At 41.7% G+C, this 23,332-nt stretch overlaps 1 protein-coding gene across 1 annotated transcript in view; it reads left to right on the top strand.

The window, feature by feature from the left end:
* The window catches only part of fam184ab (family with sequence similarity 184 member Ab), a 120,906-nt gene that overhangs the window by 54,506 nt on the left and 43,068 nt on the right, over nt 1-23,332 (top strand). The window contains exons 7-11 of the mRNA XM_070849605.1: nt 3,594-3,729; nt 5,386-5,567; nt 13,950-14,135; nt 21,812-21,934; nt 23,138-23,299. Of these exons, the coding sequence (XP_070705706.1) occupies nt 3,594-3,729; nt 5,386-5,567; nt 13,950-14,135; nt 21,812-21,934; nt 23,138-23,299 (789 nt within the window). The remainder of the gene's footprint in view (nt 1-3,593; nt 3,730-5,385; nt 5,568-13,949; nt 14,136-21,811; nt 21,935-23,137; nt 23,300-23,332) is intronic.

The following is a 23,332-nucleotide window of genomic DNA, read 5'->3' on the forward strand; positions in this document are numbered from 1 at the left end:
ACCAGTTTCACTCTTGTTGGCAGCAGTAAGACACAAAGAACTGTAGCAAAGCACCAGCAACGGCAGTGATGACAGGCAAGCAAGAAAACATGTGAACAATGCACAATGTAAAAATAGGTTTTCTAATGTTTTACGAGAACAAAATGCTCTCAACATGTTTGTTAGACCTCAAGGATACACACAACGGCTTTACTGAAATACTGAAATACTGAATGGAAACACAACCTTTGTTTGTTAACACGAAACCTCCTCAGTGCAAATTAAGGGAGGAGACACATTTCAGAAATGGTGAAGTCTTCTTCGGCACAACCCACCTGCATGTTGAATCTAAAAGATGCTATTTCATGTCATTTGTCCCAAGTCAATGCTTGTCTACTATCTTTTATGTGTGCATTCTGTGTGGAGCAGAAGCAGCAGTGCTGTGTTAACTTCCCAACTAGATGTTTTTCAAAGTCTGCTTTCTGTAAGGTCTTTGAGTCGCATGATTATCTCCACCGTTAAAAAATAAAGTTGACACGTGCTCCAGGGGACTTGGTTAAGTAGGTCTGTGTTGTTGTTAAGATCTGCTCGGATGTCTATGTGAAATTATTACTGATTGCTCAGAAGACAGGAAGGGGTCCCCTGTTCTCAGTGTTACTGAGAATATGATCAAGGTCAGCAGTGGCTGGTGCGCGTGGAGTTAATTATTTCATTAGTTATCGGAGCAATTAACTGTAACCCAGATAAAGAAATGACAACAGAGAGCTTGAAACCAACTTCACATGACAGCTTCTCTAGATTGTCTCATTTGATACTAGTTTCAAGATAGTAAACCATACATCAGAGGGTAGAAACAATTTGATCCTGTATTCTTTCATACAGTACATAGCTGAAATGATGTATTGTTGATCACAATAATCTCTTGATAACAGCCTCAGTCTATGAGCATATCCCTTAATCCTTCAACCCCCCGCTGCGAGTTCATCATTGAGCGATAATAGATTTCAGTTTAACCTTAACGTGCTCACAGCAGATGTTTTAATCTTTGGTTCAAGCGTGACAGTACACATCTCACATCTCATCGTTCCTCTTGCCTATTGTTAGTAATCATATGATTTCAATAAAGCAGCATTTCTGCTGAAGCAGAGTGACATTTTTAGACTCCCCACTAAATTTCTTTTCACTCTGGAAAATTAAAATGTTGCTCTAAAACCAAATGTTCCGTAGTCTCGGGAGGTTTAATTACTGCACCGGCAGACTACGCGGGTAGAAACAGTAGCATCAAATATTGACCTCACACCAATCAAAAGCACTTGTAGGCGATGTCAGGATGCTACAGTTTATAGTTCAGGGCTCCTTTAGCTTATGATTTAGTAGGCAGATCTGCAGTGAAATGCAAGCAGATGATCGCTTGGACTAAGTGAGACAGACATAATTAATGGCCGACTTTTCACAAGCTTCTGTAGGAACATGCATGCCAAAAATTACAAATTGTTTCCCGAGTGAAATACTCCACTGAAGCTATGTTAGATTGCCGCTGTCACCGTGTTTGGATTAAATACTTCCCTCTCAGGTAAAGCCTATCTGGACTGGTTGGTGGAAGCTTTTAGGGAGATAAAACAATAAATCATCTAAAGCGCAGTTTTTCAAGGCCTTTTATATTTAAATGGTAATGCAGGATTCAGCTGTGTCCAATAACTGTGATTGATAGAAGTGAAGCTCTGCGCGTGTGAGCAATGTATGTGATTTTCCTTGTGTTGAAATATGGAGAGGTGTGAATCAGAGGTAACGACTAAATGTCACTAAAGTGGGGTTTATCTTTAAGCCTAGATAAATTAAAAGAGATCAAATTAGTTATCTATTAAACTATTTTACCAGACCTACACATGCAAGTTTCTATACTGTACTTGTAGGGACTCTATTGAGGGAATACAGTATGTCCCCCTAGCTATTAGTTTGAACAACAACATGCAAAAACCCCACCCCATAATCTTAATTTAAAGCTACTGTAGTTTGAACTGTAGCTTAACAACATACTCTATTGTTCTCATTCCAAAGAAATACAATGAAATGTCCAAAACCAGCAAAAAACTGGTCCTATCAACATAAATTGTCTCTGTAGTCCCCAATGAATGCACTTCTTGGTCTTGAGTAATGGTTTGTGAACTGTTTTAAAGATTTTCATCTTCAATAGGAACAAATGGGCTTTGATTAATGCCAGACTTGGATATGGACAGACGGGCAGACCTCATCTAAAAGAAGATTTAAAGCAGTGATCACTTAGCGAGTGTTTCACAACATTGGACAGCACTGTGAGGGGGCGCGTGCGATTAGACAGACATCTCATTTAGTTCGGTTTCTTTGCCTGGCTGCTTTTTTTTGTGGTTGTAAATAGATTTTTTTCAGTTTTCCCCCTTTTTAAAGCAACCCACAGACCGGAGGGAAAGCCGCAAGCTGCAAACAGCTGTTCCTATGCACCTCCCCCTGCAGATTTTGACAGACAATCCCTCATAAGTTTAAAACAATATGTAAAGCTCTACTAATCCTACATTCTTATGTGAGTCCTCTGATTCATGCATTTGCTATTTGATTTTGAAACAGAAGCTGGCTTGTGTCCATGTCGCGTTTTTCCTGCCAGAGAAAAACATTATATGCACAAGCCCTGTGTTGTTGTTATTTAGCTGAGATGGGTAACTTAAAGTACGGTTGAAATAGATCATTGGCAGCATCACCATGATCCTCACCGTGGCCTGGCTCTTTGCTAGCATCAAGCTGACTTTTAACAAATGCTGAGATGTATCTTTTTTTCAAAATACCATTTGTGTTATCTTTGCTGCTCCGCTGCTCCACCATTTAATGGGTGCTCCACCCAACCCTGACCCTCTAGTTTGAACCTTAACTCTGAAATTAAGTTATATTTCTCAAAACAGCACTTTTAAGAAGTGAGACCAAAATGTCTTCGCTTTCTAAAAAAAAAAAGATGGATAAAACACATGCACCATCTGTATGGATCTCTTATCCAAACCTAGCAGTTATAGAGTGCAACTACCTGATAATCACACACACACACACACACATAGAGATATCACATCTAATTTGCGTGTGACTCCTCAGTGGTTATTATCATACTGAGGTTTCTTTGTCTTAGCCGTAGCAGCAGTAATTAAGTTTGAGGCAGGCTGTTTGATGGGATTGAAAGATGTGAAATTGCCTCTCATGAGTTCTACAGAGTGCTAAATCACACAGCTACTGTACTGTGTGTGTGTGTGTGTGTGTGTGTCTGTGCACGTCAAATCCCTCCCTGAAGTCTGGCTCTTATTAATTGAGCAGCAGTCACCATCTACATTTTCGACCTTCAGTATTAGTAATATGCCACCAATATGCTTCATTCCATCAAACATAATAGCTCATTTCACTCATGTGGATCAGGATGATATGATCTGTTGTTGGCAGGGAGATACATCACTCACTTCTTGTATAAGAGTCACTGAAACAATGGTGCTTTGTTCATTTGTGTGTAATTCTTCTCAAGGAAGTCAGGTACGGCTGCCACTGCGTGTGCTGACGGTTTTCTTTCGGCTCCTCAATCCGCGCCGTTCTGTTTTCCTCTCCAGGACCTAACAAAGCAGCTGGATGAGGTGACCCAGAACTCGGAAATTGTAGAGATCCGTCAGAAGGAAGCCGAGTGTGAACTAGAGGCGGCCAGAGATCGAGTTCAACAGCAAGCAACTGAAATACTGCTCAAAGCCAGTAAGGCCAAGTTCTTTTCTTTTCTTCTCTCATACGACCCTGTATTTATAATGCACATGAATACTCAGCCATGCTACCCGTGCTCGTGCAAACATATGAAACATATCCACTAACAGCCCTTCTTGTGTGAGGCATCTCAGCCTGTAGTGCTTTAATGGCGTAACGCTGTATATCCAAGCTAATGGTATTCCCAGTCCCCTCAGAGGCAGAGGAAACCCTTCGTGTATCAGTCATGCCCGGTTTGAGGTAGGTGTCTCTGTACACTCATGTCAGGTAAAACGTTGCATCTTGGAACCTGATTTAGTCTCTCGTGATGTCTCTCTGTAAGTACTTTGTGAAACAGCATTGCATAAACATCGCTATCTGGAATTGGTGAGCAACAGCAACTTAGCAGAATTATGCTCGGCCCATTAGCTCCTATGAACTCCTGATGCTCAGTGAGAATGTTTTATCACTTTCCACCGGAGCTGCTTGCATAAGAGGGAGACTGATAAGATCCAGCTGAGAAATGCAGCTACGACTGCTACATTTAACCACCTCCTCATTTATTTAGACTGTAGAGAGACCAAAGTTTGTTTTTGGTTCCTTTGGTTGGTCTGAAAGGGTCGCTGGTAACTTATATCAAAGTAAATTTCCAGCTGTTTCAGCTGTCTGTCTGTCTGTCTGTCTGTCTGTCTGTCTGTCTGTCTGGTCTTCGCTGGTTCACCATTCCACCCGATCAATTACGCACTTAGCAGGTGTGTGGCTGGGAACCAAGGAAGTGCTATATCGACTTAGATGTCGTTTGGATGCAAAGTGTTAAAGATGCCATTAAAACAAAACATTTACTAACACCCCCTCCACAAAATGGCGGCCCCGCTGCCTCAGATGTGTGTGCACGTCTCGAGAACCATTCATCTGAACGACTTCACATCTGGAGGGTGAATTGCCGAGGACCCAAGAGAGTGCTGTGTCGAGAGCGAACGGATGAGTGCTTCTTGACAATGCTGCAATCACTGCTGCTGGGGGCTAAGCAATCGCCCACCCCCCACCCCCTCTGAATGGCCGCCCTGAATGGACACCGCACTAGTCGGTTGTAACGTTGCACCTGATGCTGGAAACCGCGGCGAATCGATATCTAATAGGAGTCAGGCAGTTTGGAGAAAAACCAAAAGTTCAGTCACATTATCCAAAGCACTTTATTGGGAGGTAAGACAGACAGAGAGCCTTTTAGTCTTGTGACTTGTGATCTTAAGACTTTTGTTTGATTGTCTCATCAGCAGGAGTCACCGTCCACATTTGTTTTGTTAATAGTGTTGTGCCTGTTCACAATCAATCGGTGTACAGGTTTTTACTGTCAATTCATAGAAATGAAACTTTCGTGATTCGTGATTGATTGTCCTGAAACATTTAACATAAAACCTCTCCAGGCCACTACTACACACATTCTCTGTATTGAATGGAAATGACATTGTCTCATTGTCTCAAACCGTCATACCTCTGTCTCCCAAACACACACTGGCTAACATGAAGATAATGCCGAACCTGCTGAGTCCAGTTTACTGAGCTTATGCTCCGGTTGCATCAACAAGAAACCTCCCAAAGAATGACAATACGCAGATGACGGTGCATTACTGCGTGCATCCTCTCATGCCTGTCAACTCTTTCCTGCCATAGGTCAGATAAGCAGCTTGCAGGCCACCCAGATGACCCAGGAAGCAGCCATCAGGGACCTGGACAACGAGCGGAGCCGGCTGAAGGACAAAGTGCTGAGGATGGAAGAAGAGCGGGAGTCCCTGCTGAGCCAGAGCCAGGCCCTGGAGGAAAGACAGAAACAACAGCTCCAGTCTCTGGAGAAGGTATGTGTGTGTGTGTGTGTGTGTGTGTGTGTGTGTGTGTGTGTGTGTGTGTGTGTGTGTGTGTGTGTGTGTGTGTGTGTGTTGCTGGTGTGATTTGCATTCACCTCAGTCTCATAACTCTGTTATGAATAACCAATAAGCCATCAAGATTCAGTGACTGAAGTTTTCGGTAGACTTTGCTCCAGACCTGTCTTTCTCATCCTTCAGATACAATTCTGTGCTCAGATTTTGGAGATAGGCGCTTTGCATAAAAATGACACCGTCAATTTATACTCAAAACTCAAAGCAAGTGATTAGCATGTATTTAGAATTTCATTTAAATGAATCAGTGTATTAACATTGGTTCTCGTGCTCGAAATTATTATATCTTCCTCCGTGTTTGCTCTTGTGAACATCAAGAACAAACATCATTTTGAACAATAATTTATTCTAACAAAAATAATTTCGGAGCCACTGACGCTAGATTGTCACATTAAAGAGATTTGTTATCTCAAGAAAGAAGTTTGTGCTCTCCGTCTTCTCCTTCTGTCCTTATAGGAGGTCAACTTCTTTCAGATGTTCAGGTCCCTTTTTCCCAGAAACTCTTACGCAGTGCCCGAAATTCACCCTTTTGGGAAGAAAAGCCCAAAAGTAAAAGACAATTTATCGGGACTGTGAAGCAGTTTTAATACTTGAAAAATGAGAGGAAAACTTCATTTAATTGTAGTCGGCATTACTTTTGAGTTTTACAACACTGACATTTCTGTGACTTTACAGAGACTCTAATCCCCCTGAGTGCTGTTGTGAAGTTGATGTTTTGCTCAAAGCCAGTCTTTAGAGTTGTAAAAGGACAATTTGACTTGAATTATTGATGTATTTCAGGAAATGTGAAGGCATGAGTATATATCTGCACAGAATGCATAAAGACTCACACTTTCTTTTTTTTTTTTCTTCTTGACCTTCTTTTCCTTTTCTGCTGCAGAACAGTTTCTACAGATTAAGAGGAAAATAAAGTTTAAAATGTTTAATTAGCAAACGGGAGCAAAAATGGACCTGCAAACATCAAACTGCTGAAAGGGTCAAACCTGTCGATCACTGCATTTACAAACTCGGAAGAAAAACGCGAGCTGCTCTTTTTAAAAAACCAAGAAGCTTAAAGGTCAAATGATTTAAGGAACAGTGTAGTCAGCAGACCAACCACAGCTGACGGTAAATGTCAAGTGTTGCTGCTTCATGTGTGTTTTCCCATCCCTTTATCTCTGACATTTGTGCAGTGTAATCCCGTGGGAGCTGGGAGAGTTCTCCAGCTGAGAGACGCTGCTGTGAATTCGAATGTCTTCCTCAGGATAATAGAAGATCTTGCGCCACATAAAGTTTATGGCACCAACGTCCCTCAGTACTCAACTGATTAATGCTTGAAATGGATTACTCACACTAATCTGAAAGTACTGATGCTCGGTTTTCTAGCCAAAAATAGATAAATCTTCAAATATCAAGGCGTTTTTCCAACATCTTTGCATTAAGTAGTGATTTTTGTGTTGGAAAACAAGCAACATTAGCGAGCTGGAAGAGAAAGAACATTAATGTCTGACTTAGAAGTTTGTGGAAAAGTCATTACATTAATGGGAGGCTTGGTTTTGTGTTCCCTTCTCTCATTATCAGTGCTGTTTCCTCATTTATGTTTTGTTTGTCTTTTTTCCTCGCACTGTCTCAGCTAAAGGAGAAATTAACCTCCCAGGAGGGTTTCGCGCCCTGTTGTTCGTGGCGTGTTGTAGAGTTGTTTTCCCCCTCTGGTTGGTTTGGCCATATGATAACACAGCATTCTAGCTCAGTTTGACCAGTCTGACGGACGTTTCTCGGTAGATTACCAAGACAGCCTCTGGTTTGGAACAATTAGTGCGCGCCAATATGATTGCATCCCTGGTGGGAAATTACATTTTATTTCATGTTGTCGCTAATCTGCCAGATACTCAGTGGTTTGAAAATGACTGGTAAAGCCTAATTACTACTGCCAAGGAGATTATGTTTTTGGTGCTGTTTGTTAACAGGACTATGGAAAAACTAAAACTAAAGAACCTATTACATTTTGGAGCGGGTCTGGATCCACTCACGAGCAAGCAGTTAATAGTATTTGCCTTGATGGCAGTCTGTGCTCTTTGATTGCCTTTCTACTTGGAATATACACTTTGGATGTTTTAGGACAGGCTGGGATTCATGTTACCCTTTTAAGTGTGTCTTCATGGTGGAACACTGTATTCTTATATGTCAAGCAACTATATCAGTTTCACAGGATACAATGGCATGTTGTTAGCAGGACAAAATGAAGTTCGATTGTCTTGTGGTTAAAACGCTCTCTGCGAACTGGACTATCACTCTGTACCACCACACAGCTGCACGTGTTTTTGTAACTCCAACAGAGTGATACATCATCTCTCTAGCTAAGTCACTTCACATCAATTTCAGGCATCGCACTCTGCCAAACTTTATATTATATTGATAATTTATCAATCTAATATTTTTTAGCCAGAACCTTCAATATGTGAATCAAGAAGCTCTTGAGAAAAAAGGGTGTGTCCAAGTTAGAGGACAACGCATGTTATTTAAGTGTTAAGTATATATTTATGAATACCAGAAGTGAGAAAAATCAAGAAAAAAGACTCAAACTGATTTGGAAACTCGTCTCATAAGTGGTCATTTTAAAAGGATATATTCTCACAGACACTTTCTTGGCTTACTTAAAGTTTCCTGTGCCATACGTGATGTCAGCTCAAGTAATGGATATTGGATATAACTGTTCCTGTGTGGCTTTTTGGCACTGCTTCAGGAGACCCCCGAGCCAGCCAAGCCCGAAAAGCCTCCTTCGTGAGCTTGGCGGCCTCCCTCACTGCTGGTGTCCACCAGCGGGTTGCAGGTGCTTCTCAAAGGGAGGAGTAAGACTCCTGGAGCTCTTCAGAAAAGACTGACTCGTCTTCAGCCCGAACTTTTTTCCCTGCCATCTTCACTGTACTATCTAATGAAGCAGAGTTGCCAAAAAATAATGTTAATGAATGGCTTTCTCTTCTGCATGACCAGACCATTAGCACACTGACAGTTTCTATCAGAAAGAGTCAGATCCTAACAACAGTCCTGACAATAACAATATTAATTGACTGACACACGTACGGACCAATTAGTGTTGAATTTAGATGCTTGGTGCATAGTTTATAATATTCTAATTATCATTGTTTGTTGGGACTCAGGACACCCAGTTTGAAACCAGGACAATCCTTGACACCTGGTCACCGTTCATAAGTCAAAGTTAATCTGAAAGGTAGCAGGCAACTATAGCTGTCAGAGCCTGTCCGCCCTCTTCCATTAAGACCTGTGGGATCTGCCACTATTATATAGGTTTTAGGAGCATTCTTTGGACATGTACACAGCGCAACTTAAATATATGTCTCAATTGGGGTTTTTACTGCACTTTGCGATACAAGGCCTGGTGAAAGACTGCTCTGTGCATTGTAAACGAACCAACCAGCCGACAGCTTGCGAGGCAAATGTAAATGGGAATATTAGTGGACTATTCATTATCCACATAAACAGCTTAGTGGGTCTTTTTCAGAATAAGGGCAACAACTGAAATATTTTGTGCATGTAAACGTAGTCACTGAATCATCCTGCTGCCTGGTCTGTCTGCATTTGGGTCATGTCCCCATTGCCTTACTTGCTGCAGTAGTGACAAAAGCCGTCAGTTGAGGAAAGGTACCACATATCCCTCTCAAATGTAGTGGAATACAAGTATAAAGTAGATAGATAAAATGGAAATACCCTAACACCCTATCTCCTGAGGGAAATTACTACACAAATACAGTACAAGTACTAAATTTGTCCATAAATACAATATGTCAGTAATGTACTTTTGAATTAGCGACGATGCTCACTGACTTAATTGTTTGACCATTTTGAAACAGTACAAACAAGGCAGTTATTTGCAGCACCATCCCATGATCATCTCCCACATTATATTATTATTTATTATTATTAACGATTTTTTTATTGCACATTATTGTTAATGCCAATCGTCTTAGAAATCATTACATTCATATATTCAAACTGAAGTAAACTGGTATCTAATAGCAACAGACTGAAGAAATAAAGTCATATGACTGCAATAAATAGTCGGAAGTAAGTTTGGTTCAGGTCAAAATGGAGCAGGTGAAGGGAGACAACGAGGCCCTTCAAAATTAAATTGAGGCGATGAACTTAGAGCCCTGTGCTGAAAAGTAGTTGCGTGCAGTGGCTGAAAATAATATTGAGACGACCACTTATTGCTTGAAGGTGCAGTTGTTTGACGAAGACAGCAAAGTTTAACAGTTTAAACAGTTGGAGAAAGATCTCGCATTTTAGAGAGCTCAAGCGGGAAAAATTGCGGAAGAAATTGACCAAGATGGGATAGGTTTTTCTTAAACAGAAGGAGAACGCTAAGAAGACTGGGGAGAGATCCTGGGCCTTTCATCGAGCCCAGCTTGAGGAACACAGAGCAGAAACCAGCGAGATTGCATTTGCCCTGAAAAACACAGAAGGTTCGCTAGAGATTGAGCGCCTCCGCTTGCAGCAGCAGAAAACCTCCCACCAGGAAGAGACAGAGAAATCAAGAGCTTTCTATGTGGCTCTGCTTGATAAGAGAAAAGAGGAGAACCACACCCTCGTGGCTGCTCTAAAGGAGGTTGAGCAGGAGTTGGACGGCAATCGTATCGAGCGGTAGGAGGAGATTCAGGTCACAGAGGGCCTGAAAAAGGACAAGGAGCAGGAGTGGGAGGAGGGCAAAACATCTCTCATTCAGGTCACAGAGGGCCTCGAAAAGACTGCAGCAGAAGGTGCAGGAGTGGGAGGAGGAACGCATGAGTCCTCAGCTGGAAGAGCTCGAGAGGCAGCTCGCTAAAAAGAAGTGGTACGAAAGATTTTTGTAATTGTCGGCGCCAGAACTCCCCCCCCCGTAAACTGGTCCTCACAAACGTAGAAACGCTACTGCACATACTCATTCACACACCCAGTCGTCTGAGGACAGGGGATCTCTTGCCTTTCCCGACGTTTCTTCCCATGTCCCTTAAGCTGTTTGCAGGTTCGTGGGGAGTTTTTCCTCATCTTCCAAGAGACCTTGGGTTGATCTGCCATTATGCCACTGAACGACCTTGAACTACACCAATAATCTCCTCTTCACTTCTGGTTTATTCAAGAATGTATCAATCAATAAATCAAAACTAATTAGAAATTGGTCTGCAGCCACATGTGTAATCTAAAATTCTTCATTTCATGTATAAATCAAGGGAAAAGCACTGACGAGTTTGCATTTGCACCCTCTAGACATATCATTATTGTGGTTAGGGTATATGGATCAGAAAGCTTGGGAAAGACTCATTCCAATACGAATGCTAAATAATTTCCTTATAGTAATAGTAAGTAGTCCATACATTTCAAAACCAAGGCAGTCCTATTTTTGTACTTAACTACCTGTATACTGTGCCTCATGGTAAGCCATCAGCCTCTGTTTGGCTATCTGAGGCTAGTGCTGCATGCATAATGAGATCATAAAGGAAAGTGAGGCACTCTCTCTCTTTTTGTGTATGTATTTAACATGTTCCCCAGCGGCAGTCACTCAGCTTTTTATTGTCCAAAAAAACAAACATTTCCCCAAGTAGAATCACACCAGATGAGTGTAGTGTGAAGTGAAATTAGCCAGATAGGCCTGTGTCGAGCCTAAAGCCAGAGTTTTCATTGTCACGAAGGCGGCTCTCTTTTAACCTGGCTAACCATGGTAACGTTGAAAGAGAGCCGCCCTTTCACTAATCACCTCCACAGACCACTGTGAATTATGTTTTATACTTGCTACTTTACACTGATCCTATTGCGCCTAATAGAACAAATTAGAAACTTGGTCAGTCTCTTGGTATTTATCAATTCAGTTTATTTTGTATAGCCCAATATCACAACAGAGTGTCTCACAGTGCTTTACAAAGTTCACTGAAATAAACAAGTGTAAGCGAACAAACAATCTAATAAAGAGTCCAGCAGTCGATGAGGCCAATGGATCAGTCCGGTGGATCAGTCCGAGGCATCACCTGCCCTTTATGACCCTCCTTCTTCAGGAAGGAAAAACTCAAAAAACCTAGTGGGAAAAGAGAAACCTCCGGGAGCACCACAGTGAAGGAGAGATCCAGCTCCCAAGGACGGACAGGCTGTAGCCTAGGACAGACGCACATCCATTGGCTGGTGGAGAACCACATCAGGGGGGCCAGGACCAGGATCCATAGGAACCAGGGAACCACATCAGCGGGACCAGGACCAGGATCCATAGGAACCAGGGAACCACATCAGCAGAACCAGGACCAGGATCCACAGGAACCAGGGAACCACATCAGCGGGACCAGGACCAGGATCCACAGGAACCAGGGAACCACATCAGCAGAACCAGGACCAGGATCCACAGGAACCAGAGGACCACATCAGCGGGACCAGGACCAGGATCCACAGGAACCAGGGAACCACATCAGCAGGGCCAGGACCAGGATCCACAGGATCTACAGGAACCTGAGGGGATATCACAGATTATATTCAAGCAATACAATTCATCTCACACTTATTTGGCCAAAATGTTAAGCCATTTCTACGTATCCTCCAGTATGGAACACTGTCAGACCTAAATACACTTCTTAAGTATAATGTTTTACTCTGCAAGTGTAAGAGCTCTTGATGTGCAGATGACATACTAGAAATAAACAAGAGGAATTGAAAGTGCATTGAGTGGTAAGATAAATACATTAGCTTATTCTGCCAGCATTCCTCTCTTGTCTTATTTGCACAGCAGCAGCAGCAGCACAGCAGTTTTTATACTCGTCATTGCTCTGCATTATGTATTCCTCTTGACTAAAGATGGAAGAAGAGTCAAATTGATGCATCAAAGGCCCCCTTTTTATCTGAACGTGCACAGAACCTGAAGAGTAAAGCCAGGGTTAACAAAGGAAATTGACAACCACCACCTGATATCTCTGATTCTGAGTTGAGGATCTTGTTGAGCTGGCTCGTGTAAAGAAAGCCTGGGTGTCTTGAACCTGCATCATAGTGCGACCATTTTTTGTTTGTGTGTGTCTAATTTGACTTTGCTTCAGAAAGAAGACAGATGTCTGCAGTACTTTCCCTCTGTGGGCGTGGTCTATGTAACACTTTAGCTTTGTTCAGACTGAAGGCAAATCAGATTTGTTTCTCATATCACATCTCTTAGACAGGCTGTCCACAGTTATTTGAGTGATTGGATCAGATCTGTGTGTCCACACATCACCAACCTATCTATCTGGGTTGCTATGGTAACACCTTAGCTGTCAATAACTACGTTTGCAACGTATGTTCCGTCATCTCACCCTGGTCCTGCAGAACTCCTGTGTTCTCTGTGTTGTACTCCTATGCTGCTGTACATGAAAAATAATGCACATTTTACACATTAGCTGTTGAGGATGCTGACTTTTGGCCTCATAATGTATATACTGCTAAATGATTGAGGCTAAAGGGTAGCTTTCCCCTTAATCTTTTAGCAGTGTATCACATATGTTGCCATCAAGTGCTCATTAAACACCTTTTTACACAGTACTCCTTTTAAACGAGTCAGCTGACCCGAACACCGTTTTCAAGCAACCCACTTAGTTGGTGTTAATTAGCCAGCCCGCCACAGCTCAGAACATCTGCTAGGGACAGGTCATGACAGATGGCAAAACTGACGGTTGTCAGCAAGCAACACAACCCTGCTTTTGTTTCTGTCTTTGTGAAATCAGAGACTCATTCTGGAAAAAGATATCTGAGAATTTCAAGTGCCGTCGTTATCAACTTGACAGGCATAGCAACAGTAACTTAGTAAAAGGCCAGTGAACAGCACCATTCCTGATGCTGAAGACATCATCTGACAAACACCATCTATGGTCAGAATGGTGGTAGGTTATGGTATGTCGCCAACTGATTATGGGCTTTATAGCTCAATAATCAATAGCCTTATCATCAATAGTCTGCTGCAACATCTGTTTTCAGCTTGTTGGCTCTCTGTGCGTTTGGAATAACAAATATAAATGTGAAGTGGTGAGAAAGATAGAAATAGAAAGCGGTCTAGATGGAATATTTCAGTACAGACAGACAGAATGCTGGATTGATTCTTGGCTGTTGCAGTAAATACTGGCAATATGGTGGAATAATACAGCATATGGTATGAATGTCAGCCCGAGAGCTTTGTGTGTGTGTGTGGGTAGGTGCGTGCATTGTCTATCTCAGTCAACTTCAAGCATATCATAAATGTGCACGTGTGTGTGTGTGTGTGTGTGTGTGTGTGTGTGTGTGTGTGGCGTGCACATTAATCCTCTGATGTATTTTTTTTTTTTTTTTCAGACCATACATGAGGAGAAGTCGTCCCACGAGAAGGAAATGAACAACATACGAGCTCGATCCGAAGAGGAGGCCGGCCAGATGAAGGAGAGCCAGGCTCGAGCTCTGGAGGAAGTCGCCAAGAAGCACAGAGTGACCCTGGAGAACGCCCTCAACAATGCAGAGAAGGACAAGAACCGCCTGCTGGCTGTGAGTGCACACACACACACACACACACACTCCAAAGTTAACCCAACATAAAGTGCCAACATTATTGCTGCTCTTTATAGACAATCCCATGTCATAAAAGTCCATTTTCAGTGTTACCCATCACTTGTGTGATGAAGGATCTTCCTGACAACAGCTGCTGATGCTGATTATGAACCTTACTTCATTCTGAGACATGTGACACACGTGCAGTCCTAAAGATGTGTTGTGCCCGCTCTGATGAAAAACAAAAGAATCCATGGAATAATATTAGATAACACGTCAGGCAGAACGTGCATCAGATGGTGAGTTCTCTGGGAACAAGCTGAGCGAAAAGCCATGAGATTAATTTTCAGATTGCTGAATGTTGCATATAATCAGCATTTATTGCACAGAATCAGAGGGAAATGAACAGCTGTACTGTATGTTTTAATTGATCCTGCATCATCAAGCTTGGGGCTTATCTCCAACTATAAAGATGGTGTTCTTGGGAAGCATTTTCTCCCACATTTGGAACAAGTGCTACTCTATTTAGACTGAAAATAGAACGTTACAAAGTACTTTCGGTACAATATTAGGTCATCTTGTGCAATTCTATACAATTTACAGGGAAATGTGTACTTACGGTAGTATGTATACTGCACTGCATTTATCTGATTACTGTCGTCACTAGATAAAATATGTATCAAATAATCACCATATAGAACAACATGTAAATTAGTCACTCTTAGCTTCACCTTGACCATCTACGACATTCTGGACATTTCTAGTTTCACTCTTGATACATAAAGGACATTTTTATTGGTAAGTAAATCAGTGTCTCAACACTCTTATACACTCTTGTTGTTATAAAAACAAAAAAAACTGGTGCTGACTGGGTAGTGCGCTGTATGTTTTATGCTTTCTCCAGCTGAAATCAAGTTTGATGTGAGCGGTAAGTGCGAAAACCAAAACAATGAGCCGAAAGCTGCTGAAATGCTCAGTGGAGCTGGGGAGAGCAGCAGAGTGGCATGAACATTCTGTGCAAGTTCACTGCAACCTACCGCTTTCTCATTCCATGTGCAGAAGCCACACGACCCGTCGCTAATATGAACATTTTTGAGGAGTGCGGCTTTCACATCAAGGATCTGAAACCCCTCCAAAATGTCCACTCGTTCCGTCTGCCCAGAATCCACTGCTCACACACACACTGCAAGTCTCCAAGTTGTTAGTGGGAGCTGATATCATTAACGGTGTAAAATTGGACAGTATGATATTCAGGAATGACTCAGACAAAATACAAGCTGTCATCTATCTCTGTCTCTTTGCGCTTTGGATTTGTTGCCTGCCAAAATATTTGGACCTGTCACACCACTTCAGTCTGTTGATGCTGTACAGTATTTGTTAATGAATGAATGACAGACACCCTCTGGTGTGTCCATATGTTTTAGTTTGTGCCAGACCATACCGCGAGCCACAGTTATTTTGTGTATTTTGTGTATGGAGGTATATTGAACCTTACACTGGTGTTGGTACCCAGGCTAGAAATACAGGTTGTAAAGGAAAATACTTCCTGTATACAACTACACCCATTATAGTCACAGCCCTCTGCCGCTGTTCATGTAGTTGTAGTTAAGAGAGCAGATAGCAGCACTCATCTACTTACCCACAGACACTTTGTACGCTGGTTAAGGAGTTTCAATGGGTCACAAGTCTGCCTCTCTAACCTCTAAGCTAACTCTGCATTATTCACTCACTATCCCACCTGTTACGAGAGCTGGGAAAAAGCTATGGGCACTCTATTGCCTTGAAACTAAGGATTTAACATGAAGTAAGTTTTTTCATAGATATGGTCCCAGAAGCCTTTCAGTCTTGGTATGAATAAAATCATTGAAGGAAATAGTGAATTGTGAACCCGGCATTCGTTGACTTCAACATTAAAATAAATGTGATGTTATTGTACTTTAGGAAACAGGCTGTCTTTTCCACCAACGTTTTCAGTTGGCAGCCTTGACTTGTTGAAAAAATTGTTGTGCAAAGAAATTGAAGACTAACATTCACCAATATTCCCATGAATAATTAACTAGATTATTGTAATGAAAAACAGCACATCATATCAGCTAAAAGTGTTGTCATAACAATAGCCCTCTATTGCAAAAAAAATGTTTAATGTGTTTTTATTACTCGAAGAAATTGAAAAAGGGTAGAGGGGGTAAATCGTGGAAAATACCAAAAAATAAAAAAAGTCTTTAAAAATGTGCTTTTATTGAAAACAAGACCAAACAAATCCAAGTCATACTTGCTGAAATGTATAAACCACTTTCTACACAGTGAAATGAATATAGTGTAATATAATTAATGGCTTATGCGGTCAAAAACAGCCCACTTACCCTTACAAAATGCCTATAATTACAAAATGTGGATAAAGGTAATGTTTTTCCCCTTTTAAATGCGATCAAACGTTATAAACATAGTGTCAGAGTAGCCTGATGCTACAAGGGGCTGCCTGGGGGGCTGTGGTAGAGAGCCAGAGAACACCGCGAGCCCACAGAGCAGGCCCAGAGTAAAGCCTGGGACTCTGGGCCATGCTGGCGGTCGCCTGAGGGGCTGCAGGGGAGAACAGGGCCGTCCAAAGTTCACCCACAGCCCACAGAGCAGGTCCAGAGCGTCAGCCTGGTGCTGGCTGGAGACTTCATGAAATGCACGTTGTTGCCATATGGCACAGAAACGTATCACATCTAAATAGGATTTCATGAATTACAAGTTAACTCACCCCAGATACTATTTCAATTTTTTTACTTGAAAGAATTTTGTCTAAATATTAAACAGTTAGTCTCTCAATCTCTGCACAGGATGATTGAAAAGAGCCCATATTGATATTGAAGTCTAAGATTAATACAACCTCACATGTAGGCGTAACAAGTAACAGGAACTCAAATACCTTCAAACCTTGTTTAGGTTGTCCAAACATTAAACACATCAAAAAGAGCTGTAGTGACTAAGAGGCTGGCAAGCTAAAGGGATGAAATGCTGCCTACTGACGTGGGAGCACATTTCTATTTATCACTTATAAATGCCATCTAGGACACCTCTGAGCTCACATAACCTGGGCTGGTTGAAATGTGAGCAACCCGGAGGAGCTTCTGTCAGCGATGTATAATGCCGCAAAAGGAACAGAAAAAGACAAATAGGAGTACGTTCTCGCAGGAGCTGATGGGAGCCACACGTGGACCCTGTAGCCTGCCTGATGACTCACACAGATGATGAGTGTGTTTACGCTGTGATGTGCTATTTTGGGGAGATGCTAAAACTGCTGCAGCACCTATTGATGCAAAAAAACGCACATTGCACATCATAGTGGGACTAAAAATAGGCCACAGAATACTAAAATAATACCAATTAGAATAACGCTCTGCCTACACATGTCAGGAAGTGTGGAAATACACATGAAAATGAAGTGATAACGTTCAAATCGCAGAAAGTAGAAAGAAGTTTGTCTAGAAATGGAACTTTTGTGTGGATTTAGAACATTTTTTTTTTTTACTTGATATGATATTTTGATATTTGCGATTCAAATGGTAAGTTAAGAGTTAATAAAGGTAAAAGATGAAAAAATCAGGAAATGGAGGTCGGGGAAAAGGTTTTGACATTTAAATGGGTGCAGGACTCTTAGATTTAAATTCATAGTCCTGCTTGTGCTGATGGATGTGGGCGTCAGCTGAGGGATGTGTCTCTGACAGCCAGCCATTGTGTGTGTGTGTGTGTGTGTGTACTGTATGTGTATTCCTAAAACTTTCAGTATAAATATTTTACTGCTACTTACTTAGCACAGGGTGTGGCAGCCCTAACAGGGCTTAAGCTCATACATACAGTATACGGTACACCCACTTCTTAGATGGCGCTTTTACGCTGCTTGTCTACTGCATATTCTATGGTATATATTTTTACTCCGTTACCTTTTATAGCTCTTAGGAAGAACATGAGATTTTCTTTTTTTTTTTTTTTCTTTTTTTTGTGCAAGAGAGGTTTATCCTTCAGCTGAAGTGAGTTCAGCAAAAGAGGTTTATACGCAGTTTTTTTTTTTTTTTTGCAGTTTAAATTTCATAGAGACTAGTCCTGCAAGAAGAGTGAAGTACCAGATCAGAAACTGTTTTACGCTTACTGCGTGTTGAAAATGTAAAATGACAAATGACTATATGAATATAACAGCACTGTAGACATTGTAGAAATAGATGAAAACAGAAAGAACATTAAAAACTACACAAAGACAAATTGAATTAATCCAAACAAGTGTAACTTAATTTTATGGTCCTGCTGCCACTGACCACAACAGCTGCAGCTCTTCACAGATCACATCCTTATTCCCTTGTGTGTTAGAACAGAGCCAAATACCCAAACTCTAGTATCATGACATGTCTTGTATCTAGCATGAGGATTACAAACTGGGTACTAGCCCGCCACTAATTTGACTGCGGCCGAGTCACACGGCTCCTCCAGTCTGAAATAGCCTCGCGACGATGCCTAATCTCCACACAGTCCTTTATTCCGGTCACACGCGGCCATGTGAAAGCAAGTGATCAAGTATTCTCTTGCATCAAAGTTGCATAATGAGGACATGTTTTAAATGATATTCCACGGAAGACCTGATCAGAGCTGACAGCTACATTAAGAGAAGAGTGTTACGCATTTCCATAGTTATTAGCTATGCATTCCATATGCAGACATCCCTCTCTCTGGCCCTGTATGGTTTTCATGGTGTCGTATTCCCTCCCACTGTGTTCGGATATGCTCAGTAATTTGCTTTTGTTCTCTGCTGTCCACGATCGCGCTGCCAGTGTCCAGATTGAAAGAGTGACGGGAAAGAGGCGGCATTCAGTCACTTCTCATCCACTCACTGCTGCTCCAGTTTTCTGCATTTTCTGCAAAATCACAGGGTCGATAGAAATGCCTCTTCATCCCCCTCCTCCTCATCAATTGATTCTTTTGTCCGATCCAAGTTTCATCACGTCTAGTTAATCATCTTTCCTTTCATCACCTCTATTCTTTCATCACTTTAAATAATAATGGGGGGGGGGGTTGTCTGAGAGAAGGCTGGGTCTGGAATTTAAATGATTAGGTCTGCAGTGCCTCGGTGTTGCCCCCTATATCGAGCGTTAAAGTGTGACAGGAATCCTGATGTGTGCTTCCCATCTGACTCTCCTGGATCAACCGACGGCGAGAAGATTCGCTTTATCATGTCTTCGATATTGGTGGAAGTCACCGTACTCAACAATAAAGATTTCCACAAATTGGCTTTTTCACACACTGAGAAAAATATGATGAACAGTGCATTGACTCATTTTTTCCATTTCATTGGTATATTTCATGGTTGGGAGTTGGGTGTCTGATGTGGTTCATTGCAATGATTTTTTTTTTTTATGGAATAGTACACCTCTAAAAATGTGTCAGTGTCTCTTTATAGTGAGAACTTGCAAATTCATCTGAATGATCACTGGTAGGAAATCTCACAATCAAATGAAAACATAATACACACATGTCAGATCTTTTAAAGAGAAGACTACGTATGGTAGCATTGATATGCTCCCAGTAATTAGCTGACAATAGCAAAAATGACCGAATCTGGAGTACAGTTATTCATTTTAATAGTTCTGTCTTGTTTTCCTTACTTATTCACAGTACTTCATTTAATGTAGACAAAGTGTTTAAAAGCCATGCAAACATTTACACTAGTAAATGTCCATATCAACCACGGATCAGATGCCTATGTGCGATGCGAAAGGTCAGTCGTAGTGACGAACCCACAGAGAATTATCACCCAGCGTTACTGTTCAGGCTGACCTCTACCGCTCTCATTAGTGCTGTCAAACTGTGATAAACTGACCGCACAGCACGTAAGCAAATGTAGCAACTAACATCGAGCAAGCTACGGTGACAAAGCTAAAAGGAGAGGAAACATTGGATTTACAGTGGTCAGGTGGTTAGAAACAGGAAAACACAAAACTCCAAATGAATCCTAATGTTTCTCTGATTCCGCCTGATGTGTAAATAGGTGATCGTTTGTATTAAGGTGTTGTTGTTATAGTTTGTTATGCTGCACAAAAAGGGCCAACATAAGTAATGACTGACTGCAGTGGTTACACCTACACCTAATTGAGTTGGTATATAGCCCGAGAACAGACTGAACAACATGTAGAAATAAAAGTGTTTGAAGTTCGTCTTTCAGCGTCCTGATTTTTATCCGAAACACATTTCACCAGCAAGGAATAGTCTCATGGAAAGCTTTTGTGAGGGCTAGTGGGAGTAGAAGGCTTTCAGGCCAACAGTGGGATCCGAGAGATCTTAATGTAGCATGGGCTTTCATTGTCGCCTGGAGGTGGGCAGGCTCTGGCCGCATTCTTGCTTTTTCAGGGTTGCATTAGACTGTGGAAACTATTGCAAGCACCCAGAGGGAGCCGGTGGTGAGGGAGAACAGAAGTGGATGATGCGTTTGATTCGGAGGGGCCTTTGAACATTCTCAGTAACATCCTAAAACACGCCAATCTGCGGTTCTTTGTGCCAAATTACACCAAGCTGTTTTACAGATGCATATTTGTGTCAGTCAGTATTCAGTTCCTGCCAATAGAGGCACTTTCTCCCCCCTGTGACCCCCTGAGAGGCTGGTGAAACAGAAGATGTCATGAAGCGTTAACCATGAAATACTGTGATTTTTCACTCTTTCTTCTATTCATACAAATTCTTCTGGAGTTCCATTCATTTTTATGGAACTATGTGACGGCAGTCAATACGCTGAATGTTTTGGTTTTTTTTTCCAAGGCATTAGAAATGCCATCCTCCTGTGTAATGAATAATGGTGGCGAATTTCATTTGACATTACAGTGATTTCCCTCAGCTCTAATTGTCCTTGGAAAGCAGCAATCATTTCGCACTGTAACAGAAATCGTTCCCCATTCATCAGCAAGCATAACGAGCTTTATTACAGTAACAATGATAAAGCTGTCTCTCACTGATCTGTCAAGGACAATGGCATTGTTTGAAGTATTTTTAGAAATTTGTACAGAAGACTAGATTGAATGTAATGTCAAAAAAAAAGAGGAGCAAGGCAGGCATGTTCTGGATCTGCATCATCACTGGGGAATATTGTGTACACATAAAGCATATGAGTGAAGTGTGATACCACTCTCCCAGCTGATGTCCATTTTTTGTCTTGAAATAAATCTCTTCATAGCCGGAGCCTCTCACACATCAACTTCCTGTTTGTAGCATGTCTGTTGGTTGGTCCACCACTTTGGTCCACACTGATTTATCTCGACAACTATATAGATTGATATGAAATTTGTTTCACACATTCATGACCACCTGAGGATGAACTGCAATCACTTTTTTTGATCCATTTTTTCATCTAGCGCTTAAAAGTCAACATTTTAATTTGTGAAATACTTTGGTTTGTGACCAAATATCTGCAAAACTAATGACATTCCTGTCAGCCTTTAAATTAAGACGATGAAAGGAAAGTGGACTTTTTGTGGTTCGCCACTTAACCAGAGCAGCTCTAATAAGGTTTTATTAGAATTATGAATAATACCAACTGCCTCCTCTCTTTCAGATGAAGTTTTGCTGAAGTGCCTTGTTGACGCTCTAAGGCTTTTATTTTGACAGACTTGTATTTTCTGATTTGGTCTCCTGGTTCCCGGTTTCCACAGGAGCTGGAGCAGCAGTTTGAGAAGGAGCGCCTGTCACTGGAGGAGCAGAAGACGCTTCTCAGGCAGCAGCTGGACAACCTGAGGGAGGAGCTCACCTCCAAACTCACTGCGGCCAACGAGGAGGTGGGACATCTAGAGCGTTAGATTTGTAACAGTGAAACCAGTGTATCAGTGAAAGCTTCCACCTTACTTACTTCTTTATACACTCGCAAACAGAGATATAATTGAACGCTCCAGAAGAGCTACTAAACGGCGACAATGATTTATAAACTCATAATTTCGTTTGTGTTGTTCGAAATGAATCTCTCTGTCGCTCCTTTTAACTTACTATTGGTAGAGAAGTTAGAGAAACTGAATATTTCGCTCCTTGACTGCTTGAATGTGCCATGTGTTGAATAGTATTTACCGTTTGAAAGATGAAGTGTTTTTTTCAGTATTTTCAGTCTTATTACCAGCTGAAAAATGAGGTGAGGGTCGTTTCCAAATGTGCACCTCCCACCCCTCTCGAGGGACACATTAAGATTTCCTCAGTGAAAAATAAACTGCATAAACCTAACCTTGTAACGTCCTAAATGTTACAAAGGAGATAAATGGCTTACAACTTTCTAATTATATTATTGATAACAGTTATGGTTAGAAACCCTCAGCTCAGATTAGTAAAAGCCAACTGTTGAACTACTTCAATCAGCAGAATACAGTCGTTTGGCAGCACAAAGTAGAGTTATGATGATCCCGTTCCTGCTGTTACTTCTTGGAGGTATCTGCTTTCTGATGCAGCTTTTTATTCACGAATAATGTTGGTTGTTTTCATTGATTTGAAACTATTCAAACTTTTTTTTCTGTGCAGTTTAAAACTTAATTGGGGTGCTTGAGCCTGCAGCTGTAATCAAAGTATATTTGATTGCGATGCATGTATGTTTGAACACTTTGAATTTAAATAAGAGAGAGAGAGAGCAGCAGCTCAATTCTTTTTCTAACAAGGGTTTGTTTAATCCAGTTGTGCACTCCATGCACGCATTTTCTAAGTTGTGATTAACTTTTAGCACTGATGTAAATCGATATCTGATGCATTGCAAAGCTATGTTGCCACGTTAGCAAAAAGTTTATGGGCCTAGCTCATTTAAGAATCAGGAATAGAAATGGTTATTGAATGCATTTTTGATTTTTGAAATTTCATCTCACTGAGCATAAAATGCTGATGTCATTTCAAGGTTGCTGCCACACTGAGATACAGCCTGAAGTGCAACAGAGTAGAGGCTGTGAATATGGTTTAATCTGTCTGTCTGTCTGTCTGTCTGTCTGTCTGTCTGTCCGTCCTCCCTGCAGGTGTCTCGGCTGCAGGAGGAGGTGCGGCAGGGGGAGCAGAACATCGGAGCAGCTGAGGGACAGATTTCCACGCTGAAGGAGGCGCAGGACAAATTGCTGGAGGAGCTGGACGCCACCAGGGCCCGACTGAGAGAGACCAGCAACCTGCTTACCGCGCTGCAGGTCAGGACAAACACACACACACACACACACACA

This window comes from Pempheris klunzingeri, chromosome 18 (assembly GCF_042242105.1).
Source record: "Pempheris klunzingeri isolate RE-2024b chromosome 18, fPemKlu1.hap1, whole genome shotgun sequence".
NCBI classification, from domain to species: Eukaryota; Metazoa; Chordata; class Actinopteri; order Acropomatiformes; family Pempheridae; genus Pempheris; species Pempheris klunzingeri.